Source organism: Exophiala bonariae (genome assembly GCF_035927105.1).
Source record: "Exophiala bonariae strain CCFEE 5792 chromosome Unknown scaffold_25, whole genome shotgun sequence".
NCBI lineage: Eukaryota > Fungi > Ascomycota > Eurotiomycetes > Chaetothyriales > Herpotrichiellaceae > Exophiala > Exophiala bonariae.
Window position 1 is genome coordinate 1 of NW_027042500.1, and position 22068 is coordinate 22068.

General features: G+C 48.4%; 10 protein-coding genes across 10 annotated transcripts; 4 read left to right on the plus strand and 6 right to left on the minus strand.

Moving 5' to 3' along the window:
* Positions 1-92: 92 nt before the first annotated feature.
* Positions 93-1790, plus strand: LTR84_006504 (uncharacterized protein; the record flags this gene model as incomplete). Its single annotated transcript, XM_064850065.1, has 2 exons — positions 93-588; positions 1303-1790. The coding sequence occupies 2 exons, from the start codon at positions 93-95 to the stop codon at positions 1788-1790; spliced, it is 984 nt and encodes a 327-aa protein (XP_064702952.1).
* Positions 1791-2077: 287 nt separating this feature from the next.
* Positions 2078-3188, minus strand: LTR84_006505 (uncharacterized protein; the record flags this gene model as incomplete). The annotated part of the gene is made up of 2 exons (XM_064850066.1): positions 2078-2334; positions 2384-3188. 2 exons carry the CDS (start codon positions 3186-3188, stop codon positions 2078-2080), a joined length of 1062 nt encoding a protein of 353 aa, XP_064702953.1.
* A 673-nt stretch (positions 3189-3861) lies between these two features.
* Positions 3862-5622, minus strand: LTR84_006506 (uncharacterized protein; the record flags this gene model as incomplete). Its single annotated transcript, XM_064850067.1, has 6 exons — positions 3862-4197; positions 4242-4504; positions 4566-4731; positions 4783-4973; positions 5036-5504; positions 5557-5622. The coding sequence occupies 6 exons, from the start codon at positions 5620-5622 to the stop codon at positions 3862-3864; spliced, it is 1491 nt and encodes a 496-aa protein (XP_064702954.1).
* A 408-nt stretch (positions 5623-6030) lies between these two features.
* Positions 6031-8396, plus strand: LTR84_006507 (uncharacterized protein; the record flags this gene model as incomplete). The annotated part of the gene is made up of 6 exons (XM_064850068.1): positions 6031-6194; positions 6248-6647; positions 6704-7020; positions 7075-7345; positions 7394-7733; positions 7786-8396. 6 exons carry the CDS (start codon positions 6031-6033, stop codon positions 8394-8396), a joined length of 2103 nt encoding a protein of 700 aa, XP_064702955.1.
* A 1059-nt stretch (positions 8397-9455) lies between these two features.
* Positions 9456-11383, minus strand: LTR84_006508 (uncharacterized protein; the record flags this gene model as incomplete). The annotated part of the gene is made up of 3 exons (XM_064850069.1): positions 9456-10445; positions 10494-10795; positions 10852-11383. The coding sequence occupies 3 exons, from the start codon at positions 11381-11383 to the stop codon at positions 9456-9458; spliced, it is 1824 nt and encodes a 607-aa protein (XP_064702956.1).
* A 3868-nt stretch (positions 11384-15251) lies between these two features.
* LTR84_006509 (uncharacterized protein) lies at positions 15252-15781 on the minus strand (the record flags this gene model as incomplete). Its single annotated transcript, XM_064850070.1, has 2 exons — positions 15252-15538; positions 15598-15781. 2 exons carry the CDS (start codon positions 15779-15781, stop codon positions 15252-15254), a joined length of 471 nt encoding a protein of 156 aa, XP_064702957.1.
* Positions 15782-16063: 282 nt separating this feature from the next.
* Positions 16064-16756, minus strand: LTR84_006510 (uncharacterized protein; the record flags this gene model as incomplete). Its single annotated transcript, XM_064850071.1, has 1 exon — positions 16064-16756. One exon carries the CDS (start codon positions 16754-16756, stop codon positions 16064-16066), a length of 693 nt encoding a protein of 230 aa, XP_064702958.1.
* A 351-nt stretch (positions 16757-17107) lies between these two features.
* LTR84_006511 (uncharacterized protein) lies at positions 17108-17647 on the plus strand (the record flags this gene model as incomplete). The annotated part of the gene is made up of 1 exon (XM_064850072.1): positions 17108-17647. The coding sequence occupies one exon, from the start codon at positions 17108-17110 to the stop codon at positions 17645-17647; it is 540 nt and encodes a 179-aa protein (XP_064702959.1).
* A 1544-nt stretch (positions 17648-19191) lies between these two features.
* LTR84_006512 (uncharacterized protein) lies at positions 19192-20237 on the plus strand (the record flags this gene model as incomplete). The annotated part of the gene is made up of 2 exons (XM_064850073.1): positions 19192-19267; positions 19321-20237. 2 exons carry the CDS (start codon positions 19192-19194, stop codon positions 20235-20237), a joined length of 993 nt encoding a protein of 330 aa, XP_064702960.1.
* A 378-nt stretch (positions 20238-20615) lies between these two features.
* On the minus strand, positions 20616-21535 carry LTR84_006513 (uncharacterized protein; the record flags this gene model as incomplete). The annotated part of the gene is made up of 2 exons (XM_064850074.1): positions 20616-21325; positions 21376-21535. 2 exons carry the CDS (start codon positions 21533-21535, stop codon positions 20616-20618), a joined length of 870 nt encoding a protein of 289 aa, XP_064702961.1.
* Positions 21536-22068: the final 533 nt, after the last annotated feature.

A 22068-nucleotide genomic window follows, 5' to 3' on the forward strand; every position in this document is an offset into this window, starting at 1 on the left:
CTTCCTTTCCTTGGTACAGGTGCCTTGACTCCCTTGGCGACCTTTCAAGTGACCTGGTTCGTAACACGCTTGATGGTATCGTACACTCTGCTATGAGTGGGTTCAGTACCAAAGTGATCACAGCTGATGGGTTGGAATTTGCATTTGCATTACAGTACCAGGCCCGGGTAGTAATCGATGCTCTCCTCCTCCCAAACCTCGCAGCTTCAGGAGACGGCCGCATCGTGCATCTATCAGGAGCAGTCCCATCTTTTGTGATGGCAGATCTTGACGACCTACAGTTCGAAAAAACAAAGTTCAGTTTTTGGAAGGCAATCCTTGGAACCCACAATTTGAGTTTCATGTTCATCCAAGAAGCGCGTCAGAGATGGAAGGACCGTGCTGTGTCCATCACTGCAGTGTGTGTGGGGTCCACCAAGACGAAAGCGATGTCTGATCCAAATATGCCATTTTTGATGAGACTTATGGGGTACTTTGGGACCACTGCGGAGTTATCTGCTCAGAATGTGATCAAAGTTATGACGACAAGCAAGATATCGCATGACGACAGATTCGGAGTCATGTGGAATCCCAAAAAGCCCGAGATCAGTTCGCTATCGTTTCCAAAGGAGAAAACAGAGAAAATATGGACAATCACCCGGACGGTTGCTAAGGAACGAGGAGTGACACTTGAAACAATGTAAAATCTGATGCCAATGAACATGTACATATCGTTTTTCATAGAATTCTTCCATTGTAGTCCCATGGTCGGATCAGACTCAATAAGTTACCATCTCGTCTTAGCGCCCTAAACTGTATTGTGGGCATAGATCTAGGCGTTACAGTACTATGTATCTTTACACGCACGGGGTTTGATTTCTTAGCACCATAGCGCTTCAGCCATTGTACGTGACCACAGGCAGTTTCTGTCAGAACTATAATATAATATAGTGTTTATGCGATGAAGAGACAGAACAATACCACCGTTCATGACTGATATCCATTAGGGTGAAGTTACATGGACAATTCTGAGTCTTGCCAGGCAATTAGGGGGAGGTGATCAAAAAATAAGACCATCCCTTGCTAGTTGTCGACAGATGTTTCGGAAGTTGTACATGGTTTATTCCCTCGTTTGGGAAGCTCGTCCGAATATCATTTCGTCCTTTTCGGCTGGAGCATCGATACGAAGATTGAAGGCCTCAATCGGATCAACGAGGAAGCAGGACGCTGTTAGATGCCAATTAGCCGAAGGGTTTCGTTGATTACTTATAGTATCCCAGTGTGCCAATGCGTCACAACATGCTATGCGTTGTAAATCCCAAGAATCCTTACCTGTAAAAGCTACAACAGTGAAGCAAGCAGCCGTAATCCATACGCCTCGGAAGGAGTCCACAAAAGACTGGGAAAATGCACGGACGGCGGCGTCCATGATCTCTCCGTTCATTCCAGGTACCTGGCTAAGTGTTTCAGTACCGTGGGCCGAAAGTGCCGATAACACTGATGGCAGAGATGCCGTTGGCAGGCCTAAAGGTAGCACAGCTCCTGCCACTTGGTCGGCCAAAGTACTGTTCAATTTCGCATTGAAAACTGCAGAGTCTGAGAACGGTTATATACAATTAGTCTTAGTTGTCATCGTCGAACAAATGCAATACTTACATATCGCCAACCCCACAGCCCCACCCAGACTGCGAGCTGAAACCATCAAGCCGCTGGTAGTCGCACTATTGGACAGTATTAGCAAAGTAACTTATGCACGATCATATAAGCTAGAGCCTGAGACTCACATCAACTCTGGTGGAGCGCTTAGCTGAGCAGCGGTGATCAAACCGCAAAGCGCGAATGCCATCCCGAAACCAAGGAACACAGGGTATGCCCATACTGCGCTTCGACTTCCTATTGTTGTGGTTGCCATGCATATATTGAATGTAGTGAAGCAGACAAATGAGAAGGCAACTGGAAGTCGAAGCCGTCTATATCTGTAGCAATACAGAGCTACGAGCCAGACTGATGCTATGAATACAATGAAAACGATGCAAAATCTAGCTCACAAAATTAGCCTGGAAGCAGGACCGTGTGAGGCAGTGGGCGATCTGGAAACTTACTGCAATGCTATTCTTATTTTGCTCGTTTCATAGAGGATCTCCAGCTGAAAAGGCATGAAAGCGTTTGCGGCAAAGTATACGAGTCCCTCACAGAAGATGCAACCAAGGGCAATAGCAAAGTTGCGGTCTTGTGAGAACAAACCGTGGTGGACCATACCATCTGCCTTGAGCTTCCACTCGTATGTGACAAAAGCAGCACTAATTGTCGCGCCAATCAGCAGAGGAGCAAGGATATGTGGATCTTTCCAAGGATCTGTTTGAGTGTTAACAAGTAGTTATTCCCGTGCGGGTGGTCTACTCACAAGGATTTTGTGCCCAGAAAAGGGCCATCATGAAAAGAACAAGGCCGCTTCCAAGAAGTACATATCCAATCCAATCTAGGCGGCCGAGCTTTTCCTTGAGTGAAAGTTCGGTCTGCAATTTGCGCAGTGGTGGAGTGTAAAATATAGTCGTGACAGCAGCAGCAACGAGGTATAGAGCCGCAGTCATATACCAGTAATTGCGAAAACCACTTGGGTTGCCATTTCCCATCATCACCGCTCCAAGAAGGAGACCTGCGACTCCTCCCAGGCCTGACCCAGCATTGACTGCAGCTTGGGCACCAACCCGATTGCGATGCGTAAGGACCTCAGAAGCCACGGCATGCAGCAAAGGCTGTGCACCATACGAAACACCGACAATGCATTGCCCAGCAAGTGCCATATCCATGGATGTTGCCCTCGACATAATGATGGATCCGATTCCGCCACAAAAAGTTGGGACGATAAGGAACCAACGGCGACCCCAAAAATCAGCAGCCTGACTAAAAGGGGGACCAAAGACGACCACCATGATGACATTAACTCCAATCAGCCAAGACGACTTTTGTGCGCCACCGATGACTGCCACTATGTCAAGGCCGTGCGTGCCCAGGCCGACTAGGTTCATCACATGAGCGGCGTAGATCAGCGATACTGCGAGAACTACCAGCCAGGTCTTAGCATGGAAGTGTGGAACGCTTTCCTGCTCTTCAGCATCAATCTTCTCATGGTGTGCCTCGGTAGGATCGTTACAGATGACGTTCTCCGTAATGCCTTTTTCCCTTGCCATAGCATCATTTGTAGCCATGTTGGGACGACAGATTTCTGAATGTATTTGGTGGGTCTGATGAACTCCAGATTCAATAAACTGGCAGATCTGGTAGGGGATATACACTGTAGATATCTCCACCGTTTTATGTTTTAGCAAGCCAACGAGAAAGTCTCGCAAATAGTCCAAACCGTCGGGCCTTTGCAGAACTGAGCACGTTTTCTTTGGTTTCGATGCATAATGGCTGACAATGGGTTTACGTACCTGAGTGACACCAAGGGAGAGGTGGACCAAGCGAGTTACGAAGCTCGGCCCGTTCGTCACTCTTGTCGGCCCTCCGCCTCCACAAAATATCCCCATATGGGGTTTCGACCTGTTTCGCCCGTGATTCCGAAGTTCTACGTGCCAGACAGGTAGTCGTGGGTGACACACGGATTGTGAGTGTCAGATTCTGGTTTAGACCTAGTCAGGAGCTGATTGCTGCACTCTATAAATCGAAGCGAGGATCTCGAGAATGGTGTTCTTGGCGCATGGAGCAAAATGGAGGGTGTGAGAATCAATCATGGCAATCATCATCGCGCGGGCCGAAGCCTACGAGTATGGAGTCTTATCTCGACTGTCTAGTAGAACTATCTCTTCTTAGGGCGTTCTTGGTTTTCTGCACACCTGTCACTCTAAACTTGTGAAAGATTGCCGCGGCCCTCGTGCAAGTTTAGCCTGCCTTGCGATTCGCAACCGAAAACAGCAATTCGCATTTTCCACCTTTTGGGATAATCAAGAAATGATCGGTCATAGCCATACTATCATCAGTGCAGGATGCAGCTAATTTCACCGTGTAGTCCTTGACTAGTGTAGCCGTAGTCAACTTCAGTTCCATCATGGCAAGGTTCTTGCCCAAGCATGCCCTCGGTCCTTTCGAGAATGGCATGAACATATCTCTCATTTTTTCCGACTCGGGATCCAACCATCGAGCTGGATCAAAATTATCGGGGTCTGGAAAAGTATCTGGATCACGATGCGTTGTGTAGCATTGCATGGAGACAATGGTCTGACAATTTTAGCTTTAGCACTGGCTTTATATAGATTACTGACCTTCTGGGGGATGAAATAGCCATTCAGTACTTTCCCACCTTTCGGTGTCTCCCGTGGAAGACTCGCAGGAGCGGCTGGATGAAGTCGGAGTGCCTCATGTATAGTAGCGTTGAGTATTGGAAGTTGATTCACGTCATTGAAGGATGGTATGATTCCGTGTTCATTGCCCAGATGGCTTTGCAGCTCCCTCCGCAGCTGCTGTTGCCAACTAGGGTTCTTTGCTAGCTGCCAGAACATGTATGTAAGAGTCATGCTGGTAGTATCTGTTTTCTTCAGATTAGCGACAGACAAGCACAACATACTGCAATGATGATGATATAATACCGGTTCCAGCTGCCACGAGGTTCCCAATCTCCGTATAGGTTTCTCTGTCTGAAAGTGGCGGAGTACCAGTTTCCGTTTTCAATGCGACCACTTTTGTAAGCAGATCTTTTCTGCCAGATTCTCGACCATATTGAGATAAGTATGAACTTAATGCTTCTTGCCCGTACTTGGGACGTGGTCAGAACTCTCTGAACATGAAGACTAGGCAGGTTCTTACCAAAACCAGCCTTTCTCTTGATTTGAAGAAATGTTGGAGCGGAGGGATAGGCAGGCGTGAGAGCACCGCGTACAACAAAGGAGAAGTAGCCTCTATTGCGCAACACATGAAATGTAAATCCATATCGTGAAGGAACTGCGGTGGCTCTTTTGAGGCGAGGCCGCCGAACGATTGACCCAGAAACAACTCTCCTATGGGCGCAAGGTTTAGATTTCATCATACAAGGCTATGGCCACTTAGACCCATTTCTTACCAACGACGTCAAAAGCTAGCAGCCTGAACAGAGACATAACGTCCACCGGCATCCCCAGTTGATCATCAAGACGGCGGATCAATGCCTTTACATTGTCCTTTATCAGAGGCTCAGACTCAAAAAGTGATGATTGGGCAAAGGCATGACTAAGAAGTCTCCGTCTGTGTGAGTGATCTGCTCGATTGCGCATACTAAAGATTCCGAATGGTGGTACACTCATAGTGTCGTATATTGGGGCTTTCATGAATGTCGTCTGTTGACCATAGATGTCTTTGATGGATGCTGGATCCGAGAACGAAATCTCATTTGGTGCTATCCGCACAGCTGTGCCATAAACTCGATGCAGTTCATGTAAAGCTGTAGTTCGATTCCCAGCAAGATCTATGAAGGTCAACCATTTGGTGGTGAATTTGGCGAAAAATGGCCCCGGAATCTTTGACAGCGGTGATAAGAAGAGATTTTTGACGACCTGTCCATATCCTGAATATGTAGCCAGTGCGCGATGGAGATTGTTGACTCACCTGGTATAACACTGAACCCCCTAAAATGACAGCCCATAAAATTGCCACCGTATTTAGGAAAATCATCATGGGCGTAGTTTAACAGGTGCAGTGTGGTGTGCAAGTCTCGTGGTGCTTTCTAGAAAGATTTTTCTCGATAGTGTAGGGCGAGACCGCTGTCGTTGAATAGGCCTTATTTTGTGACTCTCTAGTATTTCAAACATGGTAGTGCTCGCTTCTAATTACTGGTTTGCTGACGGACCGAAAGCTCACTTCAGTGAGCGTCGGACCGAGGGATCGTAGCTCATGCCCCCATACGTCTGGCAACAAACATCATACGACTTGATCACGATGCGGCCCGGTTATAATGTATATTGCAGGTGGAGACTTCAAATAGACGTCGGTTTCTTACAACAATTCTATAACTCCAAGATATCTAATTCCGTCTCAGTTGAGCGAAACTTGTAAACATTTAGCTTTCGGAAACAGGCAAGAATGGCAAGTGACTCAGGTCGAGTGATAATTGTCGGTGCTGGTCCAGCAGGTCTTCTCCTCGCGCTGTTGCTAGCACAAGAAGGGGTTAACGTCGACGTGGTAGAGGCACAGGGGGAAATTGACTCAAGGCCTCGGGGTGCGGGATATGGGCCAGCAGCAGTGACGTTGGTGTTTTCGCATTTCAAAGAACGAAGAATGAAGTGCTGACGCTCTGTAGTGTACTGCGACGTGCAGGTGTTCTGAACACCATCATCGACAGAGGATTGAAGCCCGATTCCTTTACTTGGAGAAAACTGGACGGCACAGTCATCGGTCGACTGTCCGGCCTGAATAGGAAGAATGACATTGGCGGATTCGTTATGTTGACGGTCTATGACCTCGCAGTCGTTCTTTGGGAAGCACTAAACGATTTACCGAACGCCAAAGTCCATTGGGGCCACAAAGTGGTATCCGTCGGTCAGGATGAGCTCAGTGCTTGGGTCGAATGCGAGAATGGAGAATCACTGAAGGGCGACTTTGTTGTTGGTTGTGATGGTGGCGGTTCCTCCGTGCGAAAATGTTTGTTCGGGACCGACTTTCCAGGCAAGACTTTAGATTCCATCATCGTCGCCACAAATGTATTGTTATCTTATCCACAACGAAGATTGAAGAGTCTAACCGGATAAAATCTCAGGTCAGGTACGATTTCGCAAAGCATGGCTGGGAAGATAGCAATTGGATCGTCGATCCCGAACATTGGGCTGTGGTTGCTCACATAGAAAGAAATGGTACCTGGCGCGTGTCTTACGGGGAGCGACCTGGTTTATCCCACGAGGACCTGCAAAATGGAATGGCCGACAAACTGAGGCGTATCCTTCCTGGTAGCCCCAGACCCGATCAATACAAGGTTGAACGGTTCAGTCCTTACGTCCTACATCAAAGGTGTGTCGAGCGCATGAGAGTTGGTCGGATACTCCTTGCGGCGGATGCAGCGCATCTAAATAATCCTATGTGAGTCTTGTCGTCAACACTGATAACGTTTCCCATATTTATGAGGAAACTTAGGGGTGGTCTGGGGCTCACTACGGGGATCTCTGATGTTTCTGGTTTGGCGGACTGTCTTTGTGGGATATTTGACGGAAAAGCTCAAGTCGATATACTAGACGAGTACGATCGAATCCGCCGCGACATTTATTGGAATGTCACCAATCAAGTCTCCACTCGCAACCTAGAACGCATAATGAAGACGCCCGAAGAGCTGATCAAATCTCAAGATCCATTCTTCTCATTGCTTGACAACGCGGAGGATCCGGAGGTTTTTGATAAAATCGAAAAGGTTAGCATGAGTTTCCGCAAGCCATGTCTGGAGAGCTAACCAGAACAGAATGACATGCAATTGCTTGTCGATTTCAAGCAGTTCTACAAGTCCACGACCAATGGTCTAGCTAATGGCGATATGAACCTTGTGCCATGGGACCGATTGGTGCGTTACGTGTCCGCAAAGACTGGCAAAGTGCGTTTGGGTGATCCTATCATGAAAGGATCCACAGATATTGATCAACTCGTCGCCAATTGTGCGTTGAAGGTTTGGGTGCTGGAAGGAGACGACTGGGTTCGCGCGGTGCGGACTGGTGAGATTGAGGAGGTCAGAGAGATACTCAGTCCTTTATCTGCCACAGAGGTGCCGATAATACGCTGCACAGGGCTCAACTACCTCGCACACAGTAAGTACCAGTCTTGCGGAGGAAATACCACAGAAGCTAACTCAGAGCATAGTCGCCGAGTCAAAAATGGATATACCAAAGAATCCAACGTTGTTCATCAAGCCTGGACAGGCCATTGGCCATCCTCGTGCTCCCATACCTGTTCCTAAGCTCTCCCAAGCTAAGTGTGACTATGAAGGAGAGTTAACCATAGTCATCGGCAAGGATTGCAAAAATGTGACTGAGAAGGATGCTCTTGATTTCGTGGCTGGCTATGTTGCCGGTAACGATGTCTCTTGCCGTGATTGGCAACTCGAAAAGGAAAAAGCAGGCATGATGCCACAATGGTGCTTTGGCAAATCCTTTGACAAGTACGCTCCTATTGGCCCTGCTATCGTAAGCACGAAGGTTCTTGGGGATGCTGGTGGACTGCGACTCACGACGCATGTCAATGGAGAGCTAAGACAGGAGGCTAATACTTCTGACCTATGTTTCGGAGTGAGAAGACTTGTGAGTTTCTTCAGTACTGGCCAGACTTTACAAGCTGGTAGTTTGATCATGACTGGTACGCCCGATGGTGTTGCAGCTGTTATGAATCCACCGAAGTGGCTGCAGGATGGAGACGAGGTTGTTGTGGAGATAGAGAATATTGGCAAACTGAGAAACATTATCAAGTTCGAATGAACAGTCAATCTTGGTCCATAGTTAGATTGAAGGGAATTATCACACACAATCTTTTATCTCATAGCAGCCATAGATCTAGACACTGAAAACATCCACGACTGTTAGGGTCGAGGCACCAATCACGCCAGATGTGAATGGTGGCCGCCCATCCACGAAATGCCAAGTCGAACGGCGAAATTGAAATATTTTGTAGAGATAGATTGATTGCTGAACAGCAAAACTCCTCACCTAAATCGCGTACTTTACCCTTCTATTTCTCAAGGAAAACTAATCTATGACTTTTATTATTGCTGATATCTATTCTCTGTATACCACGAATACTGAAAATAGTAGTTATTGGAGGCCATAGAAGGCAGCTGACAAATCTATCCAAATTACCCGCGGATACGGTATGTTCTTGCTCAGACTAGAATACCTCCCCCATGACTGGTTACCTTTTCCCCCATAAGCTATAATCTTAGGGTTGAACAGCCTTGTGCCGCCACTTGTCACAAGCGCTCTATACCAAAGTAGCAACAGATAAAGGATCAGAGCGAACCTTTTGTTCTCTGATATATGGCCACCAATATCGTTGATTTGCAATTTGCAAAGAATGGATCGGGTAACACCAGGTCAAATCACTAATTGGAGTTCACGGTAGGCAAGGCACGTGAGTGCGTAGTGATTCTAGGACAATATTGCCTGGAGCATTTGGTTAAGGCACAAACTCGACTCTGGTGATCCCGCGCAGGAGGCTCCGCTTTCATCCAATTCATGCCGTCCGTGTAAGATTGCTCAATGCCACAGACGCGGACCGAGCGCTTCACCTCATAAGGCGGCCCGAAGTTTTCGGCTCAGATTTCTCGGCCCGAAGAAAGACTTCTTCCCCTTGCACGCAAACCCCTCCCCGCCCTGTCATGCCCGCCTTCGTCAGAACATCAAATCCTCTGCGGTCCAATATCAAATGGGAGATACCTTGTTTTCGTGGCGACGAGCCACTCCATCCACGTTATTTTGAACCACACAGGAAGGATTAGACGTTGTGTGGTCTAATGCCGTACTATGCTCATTCACATGTTGCTATGACTTGCCGAGGCTATCCCCCCGTCCGCTCTCCAAGCCTCTGTCTTGGTGTCGACTTCGCTCTGCGGCCTTGACCACTTTAGAAGCTAGATTGACTGACTCTCGTGGTAGGGATATGGATATCCTTGAAGCAGTGATGAATTCAATGTATCCAAAGTGCCCAGCACACACATCAAGCAAACCGAGATCGGCCCTTGTGGTTGGGGCGGTCGGGTTCCGCAACACATGAACGAGTAAGCTTAGGTGCGCGTATATTGGATAGGAGAATGCCAGCCAACCAGGGGTGGCTGCGTCAGTCGTGAGTGTTCGGAGGGCTACCAAGATTTTCCGGGCGGCTTCGGCAACGATGTTTGACGAAGCTTTGAGCTGTTTAGAAATGAGTGCTTCTGGGTCATGGTCCAGAAGCCTGGAAGATCGCCAGGGGTAGAAGAGTTGCGAATGTACTGCAAGAAGACTTCCGTAGATAGAAAAGTGAAGGTACAAGGCTTGGTTAGGGTGAGGAGGCCTCTCTGCTTCGGTCGGCATTTTCGCTAGTGTTCCAATTTGATAATGCGATGGCAGGTCTCTGAGGACATCCTTAATCTGCTGATCAAATTCATACACCACGTTGCGTAAGGCAGCTGCAGGCAATCTCCGTGCACGATTTGACATGAGCTCTCGTGCGATGCGGGAGCATATCTTTGAATGACGCACAACGAGCGTGAGATATTGTTCATCGATATCAAGCTCCTTGACTTCTGATGGTATTGGTGTCGTTATGGTGGAGTCGTCGATCACTGATTGTGTGCCATTGACGAACGCGATATGTTTTTCCAAAACATATAGCGACCACCACATCCAGGCTTTCTTTATTCTCTCGTCTGGAGGAGTGTTATTGGCGAAGTGTTTATCGTCGTGATGTAAACCTTGTGTAACAGCCGCCCGCACTGCAGCATCGCATAGTGTACGTTGGAATTCCGGTCGGCACAAGTTTTCAACGTAACATGTCTAAGTGACACCAATTAGTAAGATGGCGAAAATCCTGAACTTACTTACCATCAATGCCAGGGCCTGAACAGCGGTCTGTTGTGATGGCGACAACAGAATGCCTGCCAGTACTGACAATGCATTGCCAAAACACCCTTGCCACGCGTTTTCCTGTGCTGTATCGTACGGTACTATGCCTGACTGTGCCTGTAGACTGCGATGTCCAGCCGCAAACACCACATTACGAAGTGCATACGTGGCGTGATCATCACGGGAGAGCGCCTCGTCATAAAAATGAGCGTGCAGTTGCGCCTCAAAGTCTGATCTTGAAATAAAACCCAGTCTCGCTTCCCAGCAGTTATCGAAAAAGGCTGTCCCGCATTAAAAATGAGAAATATATCATGAGCAAACCGAGTTTCAAACATACCATTCACATACTCCCAGGCCAGTGCCTCCGAGGGTTCTGCTCCACGCATATCTAGGGCAAGACATACCTTAGGCGATGATAGTTGATCCACACTTCTGATTAAATGCTCCACGGATTTGGCAAAGACCCGACTACCTGTTGCTTTGCACACCCACGACACGCCAACTTCGGAGCATGCGGACAGCCATATCGGGCCAATTTGTCCTTTACATCTAGTCTCATCACCCAACTGGCTTCTTCCCGGGGTCGAAGGGGAATCAGTAGAAATGGTGAGCTCTATTAGACTCGGACTAACAAATGTCTCAGCATTGACAAATGTACTTGAGTTATCCTGCCGCGGCCGTAGCCCGAGATCTGTAGACATGCCAGGAGCAAGGGTTGAATTGGAGAATGCTGCAGGAGTTCCGATGACAAGATCCCTCTTGTCACCCGACGTGGTTCCTTGAGCGACAGTGGCAGCAAGATGGTGATTCCCCTGTTCATGTAGCTTTGGCGACATCGAGTAAGTCCCACCGTCCGATGCCCGACCCATCTCTTCGCTAATGGCGGCACAGTCCCGAGTGATTGAGGCTTGCTCTGTGTTCACCGTCCCCTTTCGGCGACGGTGCTGAGGAGGATAAGTACATTCTTTGTCCAACCTCAAACAATGCATACACGGATCGCCGCCGGTGCCTTTTATGGGTCAGTCGAACAGTAATCATTACTAGATATACCCCAGCTTACATCTCACTTTTCTACGCCTGCAGGTTCGACATGCGATCAATACCCGGTCACTCTTTAGCCTGTCGATATCGGCGCACATTTCTCAAACTATGTTTGAAGGTCCTCTAGGTGTAAGTTGCAGGATGTTTGCACAGGTGTGGAAAGAACGTAGTAGAGTTATGATGAGTTGATTAGCGCCACAGGAAAGTTGAAGTTACCTGCAATGCCCCATCGCAAGCACATCCAAATGTACCCCATAGCCAAGAAGGCCGAGCTAGACCACAGTTGGCAGCTGGGAACAACTCACCAACTAGATAAAGCGAACAGTAAGCAGCACCTCGTAAATGCTGGATAGCGGGTGCGCCACCTGAGCCGAGGCTCACAGTTTCGAACAAGGGAGCGCCCGTGCATTTCCCCAGAGGGTCTTGGTATTCCACACTTTTCGGCCCTCCTAACCGCTCGAAAGGACCCTATGTAAACTTCTCGCCTCGTGCCCCGCTTATGTTCATCAAAGGCACTTCCTTCGCGAAAACATAGTGTACATTCTCATTTTCTGTACCTTAACCTCAAACGATATCTTACTCTGAACGTCTTGAAAAGGTCGACAGCATATCGTCAGATATAATTCACTCTCAGCGGCCGCATCAAGTACTATTGCCAGAGGAGGAGGAGGTGAGAAAACTGCTCATGGAAGGGCAAGACCTTAGTCATGGGCAAATGGCAGTGAATCTCAACGGCCTATCCTCACCACACCAACGCTCGTTCGAAAATGAAGATTTTCGAGATTATTCATTCTCTAGCCCTGGATTTTGGGGGTTCCAGGATCCATTCTTCGATTTTTCTGAGGCGCGAATCCCAACTCTACCCGGTTTAAACATCGATGACCCAGCAAGCGCTATCGCAGGAGATCCCCTTAGCGACGACCAAACCACCCAAAGCCAGAGGCGGGACTCAATTCTTAGGACTGATGCCCAAGATAGCCCCGCCAACAGAAATGAGGATTATCAAGACCTCACAGAATGGATGGGCGACCTTGAAAGCGTAGGTGACATTGTCCCACCCAGACGACGAATGTTTCTTATTCACTAAATAGGTGACTCCTACGAACTACGGTGGGTGCACCTTCTGTCATTAAGTTGGTCAATGTTTGATGTTGTTGTCAGGGTGTGCTTTTTGTTTGTCAATATGCTCAGGTCCCGGAGTCAACTGGATCCACCATCAGGTCGGATCAGACGAATTTACAGAAATCGCCGCTGAAATCACGACAAGTTGGGCGGAGCAGTCGAAGTTGGAACTTACAACGCCGACATTGAAGACGGCTGAGCCTGACCCACAGCTGGCTTGGAAATATTGCAATGGTAGCTTCCGTCACCACTCAAGTGTGAACTTCAGACATTGATTTCGAGCGACTGTAGCATACTTTGAACTATCCGTGGACAACCTGTTCGACGCAGTGCACAGACCAGAATTCGAGCGACTGCTCAGAGCACACCTTGCGGGCAAAATGCCGTACCACGATCCCGCTTGGTACGCACTTCGCAACGTCGTCTATGCTACAGGCTGTCGTATGTATCGCTCACAGTGTCCAACGGCCAGTTTCGCAGAGGTAGAAAGCGAAGCTCGATCTTACTTTACAAATGCGATGTCTGTACATAGTGAGCTACTACTCACAAAACCATCGCTTCGCTCCGTCAGAGCACTCCTAGCAATGGTTGGTGCAGCATGCTTATTGCTTCGTCTCGTGTTTCTTTCGCTGATGATTACAATATTAGGTTATTTTTGCAGAAGGTATAGGGAGTCCAGCCCTGTCTTCTGGCTTGATATCGAATGCAGCATTGCTTGCTCATTCTTTGGGTCTGCACCTTAAGACTGCCGATCTTGATGCCCATGCCGACGCTGAGAGACTCCAACGATGTTGGCTTTTCTGGGCAGTGTACTGCTGCGAGAAGCATATAGCTCAGCGCTGCGGCCGGCCATCTGTAAGTAAATTCAAAGTCTACGAGATTGTTGACACTCTAAATGTCTGCAGGTGATCAACAATAATGAAATTACCTGCGAGGTACCAAGAACAGTCCACCCTGGGAGTGCCATTGAGCTTGAGATGCTTACGTACATCATCCAAACATGCCAGCTCTATGATCAGATAAATGAGGCACTCTTGTCCACACGGGCATTTCATGAGCCTGCAGATAAAATGTCAAGTCTCGTATCTCAACTTGATCACCAACTGCAGTCATGGAAGGCATCCTTACCAGTCGATCTTCAGCCAGCCGACTTCTTAAGACAATTCCGGATGCCTGAGAGTATGAGGGCATTGGGGTTGATGGTTACTCACTGTTCGTTCTACGACCTTATTATCGGAATCCACTCAATATTTCTATATCCCTGGGTGATTGATTCATTTACCGGTACTATGGACACAAAACTGGCTCTCGTTGTCATGGAACAAGTCAAGAATAGCTCGCAGCAGGTTGCAAACGCTGCGCGAAGTCTTATTGTGATCGCCAGAAGTCTAGATATGGGAAAGGCAGGTACTCAGTCGTAAGTACGCATCTATTTAACTTTTCCTAGTCTATCGCTAAGCCTACTTATCACAGGTTCATGCTACACTTTCCGATACACGCTTTTATGGGTCTATTCATCTATGTCCTTGGTAACCCAAAATTGCCATCTGTGCAGTCGGATCTCGCTCTTCTGGACGTGGCAGCAGGTTATTTCGGCCAACTAGAATTCGTGACTGGGTCAAAAGTTTGCCTTTCTTTTGTTCGGGACATCGCTGCACTCGCTCGCAGTGTGGTCGATAAAGCGCTCGCCTCGTCACCCAAATCGCGTGCGCTGTCGTCCCACGATACCCAGATGAATGATCTTTGAGAACCCAGGGTTCAAGACCACTCAAATGAAGACCACATACATGGGAGCCTAGCTCGATGCTGCTCAGAAAAACCATTAGCTTTCGTCCGCAAAGGATTCGATACTGCAATTCTTCTTGGTACTTAAATGGACTGCGTTGGCACGACTTTGCAAAAGCTCTCATGGTGTGGATTTTACAGTCTGCTGCACAGATCTATCAGCCTAATTAGCTGTTCGTAGTGAAAGTTGAACCTTGGATAAATAGCGCCAGGCCTCTGCTTTCAAAACACTGCTTGTTTACTGGTACGTGACCCACGAAAAAGGAACGAACATTTATTCAGTGTTAATCAAATCCCTGACATCATAAGAGCTTTGGCAAGGCGTGCTACTGATTTGACCTTGTGGTACTGTGTGTGGGCAGACCTGCAGCTCCACATCTCTCCATGTGCAGATGAATCCGTGTGGCAATACACGCTTGACTGGCCGCGGTGGCAGAGTTCAAGCTGGGTATATCAAAATTAATGGATATTCGAGCGTCAATCACTATGCTAGATCTCCAACTAACGTCTGAGACAGTGTCTGTGTGTTGCTTTTGCAACCCGACAGGGTACCCATCATTTCGGGCCGAGATGACGGACCGCTCATGATTCCAATCCTAGCCTGGAAGGGACGCAATCGATGGTACAAAATCGAGCAGAGTAAGCAGACGGCTCTAAATTATGTCATTGCTAGGCTCTAGTTACTGGAATTTGAAGGCTTCCCCCTCAAGGAATATCAGGGAGCTATTTACGCAGTGGTGTCCGCCTCGAGTCATCTAGTCACAGCCCATCACAAGCTTGTTTTTGTCATCACGATTTATCCCACTCAATAGTCGCGAGAATTGGTTTTTCCGCCGGACTCGGTTTTGACAACACGGGTTGCCAAAATAGAATCCTAGGATGCCCACGTTCATAGCCAACTGCCGTGTGGATAAGAAATTCCACTGTGACCGGCTCTGACTCTTTGAAATCGACATTGGCGATACCAACAAGCAAGAAATCCAAGCCCTCGGCGTCGTTCAAGAAAACCTTGAGTAGCTTATGACTTTGGGAGTTGACTTTGTCCCATGCTTTGTCACGGGAAGTCGCAATGTTATCTTCATCCGAGCGAGGGAAGTCAGCAAGATAATGTCTACTTACGTTGTATTGGACTTACCGTGACCCTCGAAAAATCCAAGCGATGCATACCACTTGCCCTTCTTTGCGAAAACCTCGTCTGCAAGTCGTTGTCCTGCATTCCCTTCCTTACTATCTACCAAGTTAAAGTACAGGTTGATGAGTCTCACCACCTCATCATCCTGTCCTTTAGGCCAGATACTTGAATTGGTCGTTGAGGTCATTGTAAGAGATGTTCTTGTTTAAATCGCCATGAGCGAAGGCCTATGCAAGTTACTTATACCAGTCACCATGATCATTATTAAATAGCTAGTGATACCTTCTTACTAGAAATGTCTCCTCGGGGTACAGTTGGCTACTGCGGAAACAGCACGGATTGCACTTGAAATCGGCCCGCCTCTCGGTCAGGAAAGAGACACACACATTTAACATCTAGCGTTCATTCTGAATACGGCGGGTTGCACAATATGCCTTTTTGATTTGATACCTGGCACTGAATTTTCCGATTACTCAACACCGTGAACATAGGCAGGGACCGAAGGCCGAGAACCTATCTCTATCCTAGTCTTGATTTGCTTTCGCTCCTTTGCTGAAAGACCTTCGCTCCCGTCCGTGTTCATGGAGCTTAAAATTCTTTCTGACCATTCGTCAGGATTAAAGTCGGTTCCGACTGGATTCTGAATGAACAACGGACTACTCATGAAACTGTCAGCCTCCTCCGGGGTGTCGAAATTGTCCACCTGCAGTTCCACCTTGTTACCATCAGGGTCGTGGTAATACATGCTCGTGGTCATTCCGTGATTGACACACCAGAGGGGAACGACAGGTACCTTCCGCTGCTTGAGAGAACGATAGGTCCGTGCCAGATCGGTCAAGGTTTCATAAGTGAAGGCGGTATGGTCGAGGCCGGCAGCGAATGGACTCGTCGATTGAGATTTAATATGCGGCATGTGTGCTATGGCAATTCTATGATGCTCAAAATCGTATCGTAACATGCAGAATTCATCTGTCTCGATTACTACTTTTGCCTGTAGCATGTCCTTGTAGAAGTTGACCATGGTCCTGTAGTTGTCTTTCGTGGTTCGAAGCACAAGGTGAGCCAGGGCAGATGGACTAGGGTGTGTTCGTTGCTTCGGTGTCAAATTTTCGCTACCGTTGGCAATGCCTTTGGTGTACTCTGAAACGTCGGATGACGCCATATTAAATTCCTGTCGAACAGTGGTGATAACAACTCAAGAATCTCTATTTGACTGGACGTGTATCTTCAAGAGCCGTTGTTATATGTCGTGACCTCGATCCGAGCTAGAACAAACTCTGCGGCGGGCCGAGAGAAATCGCTCGGTTTGTTACAACTCCCCATGAAAGCCGAGCCTACTTGACGAAGGGTTATTTCTTGCCCGAGCTGAGGAAGACTGCCACAAATCTAGAGGAGGAAGAAGCAGCATTTGCCTGTCCCCAAGTACCAGTAGTTACTGAGCAAAAAAAGGCAAACAGGTAATCTTTGAAGGCTACCAAAAGGCCAACCCGGTGCGGAGCTCTCAAACACCAAAATGTCTTCGAATGATCTTCCTCAATCAAAGAGACATATCACAACAAACGATAAGAACGGCATTTCCACTTTCTCGTCTGATATTTCTTCGAACCCGCCATCCCGAACATTACCGGACGGCCTCAAGATAGCGTTCTGTTATGGTAGTGGACAATTTCCTGTTGAGCTGAATGGTAACAACGACCTAGAATCCTATCAGTATCTGATTGACAATCCACCTGGGATTGTGGTTGAGAAAGGGGTCGTGTTCCGCATCATTGATTTCCCGCCTGGTTACACTTCAGCAATGCATCGCAGCATAAGTGTCAATTTCAATGTGGTCATCGAAGGCCAGCTTGAGTTGATTTTAGATGGCGGCGAACGACGGATACTCGACCGCGGTGATTCCGCCATTCAACGGGCTGTCAACCATACGTGGAGAAACACAAGCACGGTTGAGTGGGCGCGCCTGGCTGCAGTGCCAATTCCAGCGGAGCCTTTGCATTTTGCGGGTCTGGCTGTTCAAGAGAGTGGTGTTGCTGGAATGGCAGCTTCATCCTAGTGACGGAATCCATTTGCCTCAGAGAGAGTGCTTAGTAGTCTTGACGAACCTATGTATTGCTTGGAATGTTTAATATACAGAGAAGCATAAAATGCTTAAAATGTCAACACGAACATCTGTTCTCAGTCACATAGCGGACGTCAGATTCTGTGGGTTACCACACTGCGTCTTTCAGCTATACTCTACCTTGTAGTCATCGATCACGGCGGGCGAGAGGTCAAGAAGTAACATTCATGATCCACGATATTTGTCATGCACTGGGCGTCTACCCATGTAACAGTGATCCGCGGCGAATGATGCGTGCTGCAAAATCTCATTCCTACGCAGATCCGGTACATATTCCAACCACTTTTCTTCCAAGTTTTCCACGAGCGCGCTACATTCAATGTATTCGGTGGTCGAGGTTTCAAACTGGTCCCATGCAAGCCGTAGGAGAAATATAGCTCGATTTCCCCTCGTGTACCTACACTGTCCTTGAGGTAGCTGACTTTAGACTTGTGTATCTCTTGAGCGAGTATCATCCGTCTGTCATTCAAAAAAGAGCCTGGAGGCTTGGATGGTGAAACACTGTCATCATCCCCATCTACAAGGATAATGGTCTCGAGTCCAAGATCGAATGCCTTAATGGCAACAGTGTAGCCAGTTACGCAAACAATAAGTCCAATCCTCAAAGCTGTGATTGTTTGTGGAAATGTGAGAAGATTGGTCACGGGTGCCGCCGATTTTGGACTCTCGTGTCTCTGCGAAAAAGCCGTGGATGATTCTAATGTCAGCTTCGAAGACTGTTTTTTCAGGGTAGATATCACTCAAGATCTCTTCGAGTCCCCGAAAGAGTGTTTTCACTTGGCCCAACGAGGCTTCACATCTAAAGTCAGCTTTCTCAATCAGGCCTCCGAGTCTCAGGCCGTGGTCAAATATTCTTTGCTCTATGTCTTGTTCAACACCGAGCCATGGTTCTTCGCTGCCATGATTGAAAAGTGATCTCTGCAGGTAATGCTGCTATTTTCGACACCTTTGAACTAGAATCTTTTACCAAGCACGTCTTAAATATTGCATGTTCCTATATATCTGAGTTGCACGTCGGAGGATTCTGCTTTATGACACCGTCATGACTTCATTCACCTCTCAACATAATGCATGTTTCTAGCTAGACGAACCCGGGTACATGGTCTTTACGGAGTATACTAGGTACGGAGAAAATCCCTGCCAGTCGCAAGCGTAAGGGGTGATAGCCTTGTACGAGCGGACTGCCAGGCTCAGGCGGCATTGAAGACGAGCCGAAATTGGATTAGCCTTGGTCACTAGCTCAGAAAGCTATGCTAAGTCAGTAGGGCCTTGGCTTTTGCGAGCAGCGCGATCTGGGACTGACAAGCAGTGTCCAGGTGCACTTCTCAAAAGTACACTTCCCATAGGCAACACGAAAGCCGACTCCAGCCTCCACTCTACAGTAACTCCCTGGCGTTGTGTGAGATGGACATCCATCCTCAGCAGCTCCAGTCGACCCGCCGCATCCTCATGCGGTAGAAGAGCAATAATGACGTACAATGGACAAGAGGGAGCCCACGCCCAAAGACTCTGGGCTTTCTAGTGACTCAGAAGATCCAGCGAAGGCTACCCAAGGTACGCTCCAGAATACACCACGCTCATCAGACTTATAGCTTATCATATGGTAGATGCTTTCCGATCACGACTTAGGAAATTTGAATACCCTATTCCTTTAGCAATGGCATCTCAACGCCGTTCGTCCCGCCTAGCGATCGCTGGTGGTAGCCCTCTACGGGTCGAGCCTACTTCTACCCTTGACGGAAGTTCCAGTGGGAAAAGGCGGAGAACAACAAAATCAGGCACATTATCAAGTTCAACTGACATCCAAGCGAAGGAGGAAGAAGTGGATGCCGAGCGGTTGTCTGAAATCGCAACTACGAGGCCAAAGAAGAAACGCAGTACCACAAAAGAACGGTCCGCACAGGACCCACACAGCCCAGTCAATAATCTTGTGGATAGTATTCGGCCTGGCCTTGTACTCGTAATGATCGGACTGAACCCCGGACTGATGACGGCAGCAACTGGCCATGCATATGCCCATCCTTCGAATCGGTTTTGGCATATTCTTCACGCTAGCGGTGTTACGCCTAAGAAGCACATTCCCTCAGAAACCAGAGACCTGATGGATTTGTATCAGATCGGCAATACGAATATATGTGCTCGGCCAACGCGCAGCGGTGATGGTTTGACCAAGCAGGAGATGGAGGAAGGCGCCGTCATTCTTGACAGGAAGATTGCAGACTTTCGACCTCAAGCCGTGGTGATTGTGGGCAAGAGTATCTGGGAGGCAATCTGGATGACGAAGAAAGGCCAGAAGAGGTTCAAAGACCCCGATTTTCATTGGGGTTGGCAAGACGAAGAAATGCAGTTGGGCAGGATTGTCGACGGCGAGGATGTGGTATGGCCTGGTGCCAAGACTTTTGTGGCGACATCTACAAGTGGATTGGCCGCTACGATGAGGCCTGCAGAGAAACTCGAAGTGTGGAAACCATTGGGGGAGTGGATGATGGCTCGGCGTCAAAAAGCAGAGTCGCATGTTTCGTAAAGTGACTGTCGGGATGGGAAGTCTGAGGCTGGAACTGCAGTTCCTCACAAGTTAACTGTATATGAGAAGCTGGTATGGCGATGGTTACCGTAAACCACGATTCCACAGATCTACGAAATTATGAATGGAGGTATAGTTTCTTTTCGGCCAGTGTTTCCTCTGGCCTCCTATAAGCCAGTAGACAACCATTAGGCTATGGTAGCCATAAAAAGCTCGTATCGACTGCTTCACAGTAGAACACGTGGTATTGTTCAAAGCTCGTGGCACAATGTTAATTTTGTACCGAGTGTATACCGCCTACAGACCATATCTTAACGTACCCAGTACTGGACGTGATACTAGCTATTCATCACTACGATCTCCAATTTCAAGCTCTCATCACAGCATGAACATCCCGGCGCCAACAACGCCCAACAGTAGCCCAGCCATCAACTCCGTCAGACTGTTGTGAACGCGTACAGAAGCTGCTCCATTGCCAGCCGTGGACGTCGCGCTTGTAGCGGCGCTAGAAGTGGCCGACCCTGCACTTTCTGACGCAGTCTCCGACGCGGAAGTGGCGCCACTCGTTGTCGACGCGGCGGGTCCTGTGGCACTTGTGGAAACAATAGCAGAACCGGTGGACGTGGCGCTGGCAGTTGCTGCGCTACTGGTCTCCTCAGCGGTACCATTTAGTACGCGTAGGTAGTTTGCGGCTAGCGGTTGCCCCAGCCCGGCAGCTTCCGCGAAACCAACAATGTCGAAGCCGACGCGATCAGCGGTCGAGTTCGGAGGACTGATCGAGGTGTATTCGGCCGGGATAGTGAAGTTGTTTGGCTGGGCGTAGAGGAGGAATGTATATCGGTGCGGACCGTCTCCGCCAGGAGGCGTAGGTGGGATGTATGAAGCACCAACGGCAGTGGATTCGTTGCCACTTCCTGCCCCTTCCAGAGCAAGTGTTGCATTTGTACTGAGCAGATTTGGTGCGAAGTAGTGGAGCAGGGCCACGCGAGAACCATTTCGTGGCACATCTTGGTCAATCATGAACAGAATGTACTCCTCGGCGTTCGTAGCGCCTTGGGGCGCAAATGCTGTAGGCGGTTCGAGGACGACTGTCCGCGTAAGAATTCTGACTAATTCTGCTGTTATATGGAATACTTACGGTCTCTTGCCAACAGTACCCCCGGAGGTGTGACCTCAGTATTGCTTGCCTCATACAAAACTCTGAGGTTGTTTTCAACCTCGATGTAGAAGTCCGGCGCGCTCTGCGCCGTTGCCAATGCAAGCACGAGAGGTGCAAGAATAGTATACGAGTTCTTCATAGTGATAAGAGCTCAATGCTGATAGTTGTGCTAACAGCAAACCTAGGGAACAACTAGGGATGTCTGCGATGTCGAGAATGCAAAGAAAATAGAAACAAACCCGCCTCACGTACCTGTTGAGGAGCAGAAACAGCTCGAGGACTTAGCTAGGTAAAATGGATGCATGGCGTAGCTCATCATCTTACTGGTCTAGTTGATGTCGCGATTTGATCGCAATAATGCCTGAAACCGCATCATGATGGCAGATCACACCAGTCAGCACTTCCAACTGAAGCACAATTCAGTCAGTTTCGAAAGAATGGTGATGCAATGATCGACGCCAAGATGAGTTAGCGGTTCGGGAATCAGTGGGGAATATCGGTGTGTCACTCCTGGGTACCTCGGTATAACTAGGTATGGTGTTGAGGTACTTCGTCGTACTCCCTAGCCAGCAGTTCCTGTCAGTGTCTGCACTATTGGCGCTTCACGTAGCGTTCTACCTGCCATATGATGCGGCCTGCGCGAAGGACAGCAAACGTATGGTCGCGCAGCTC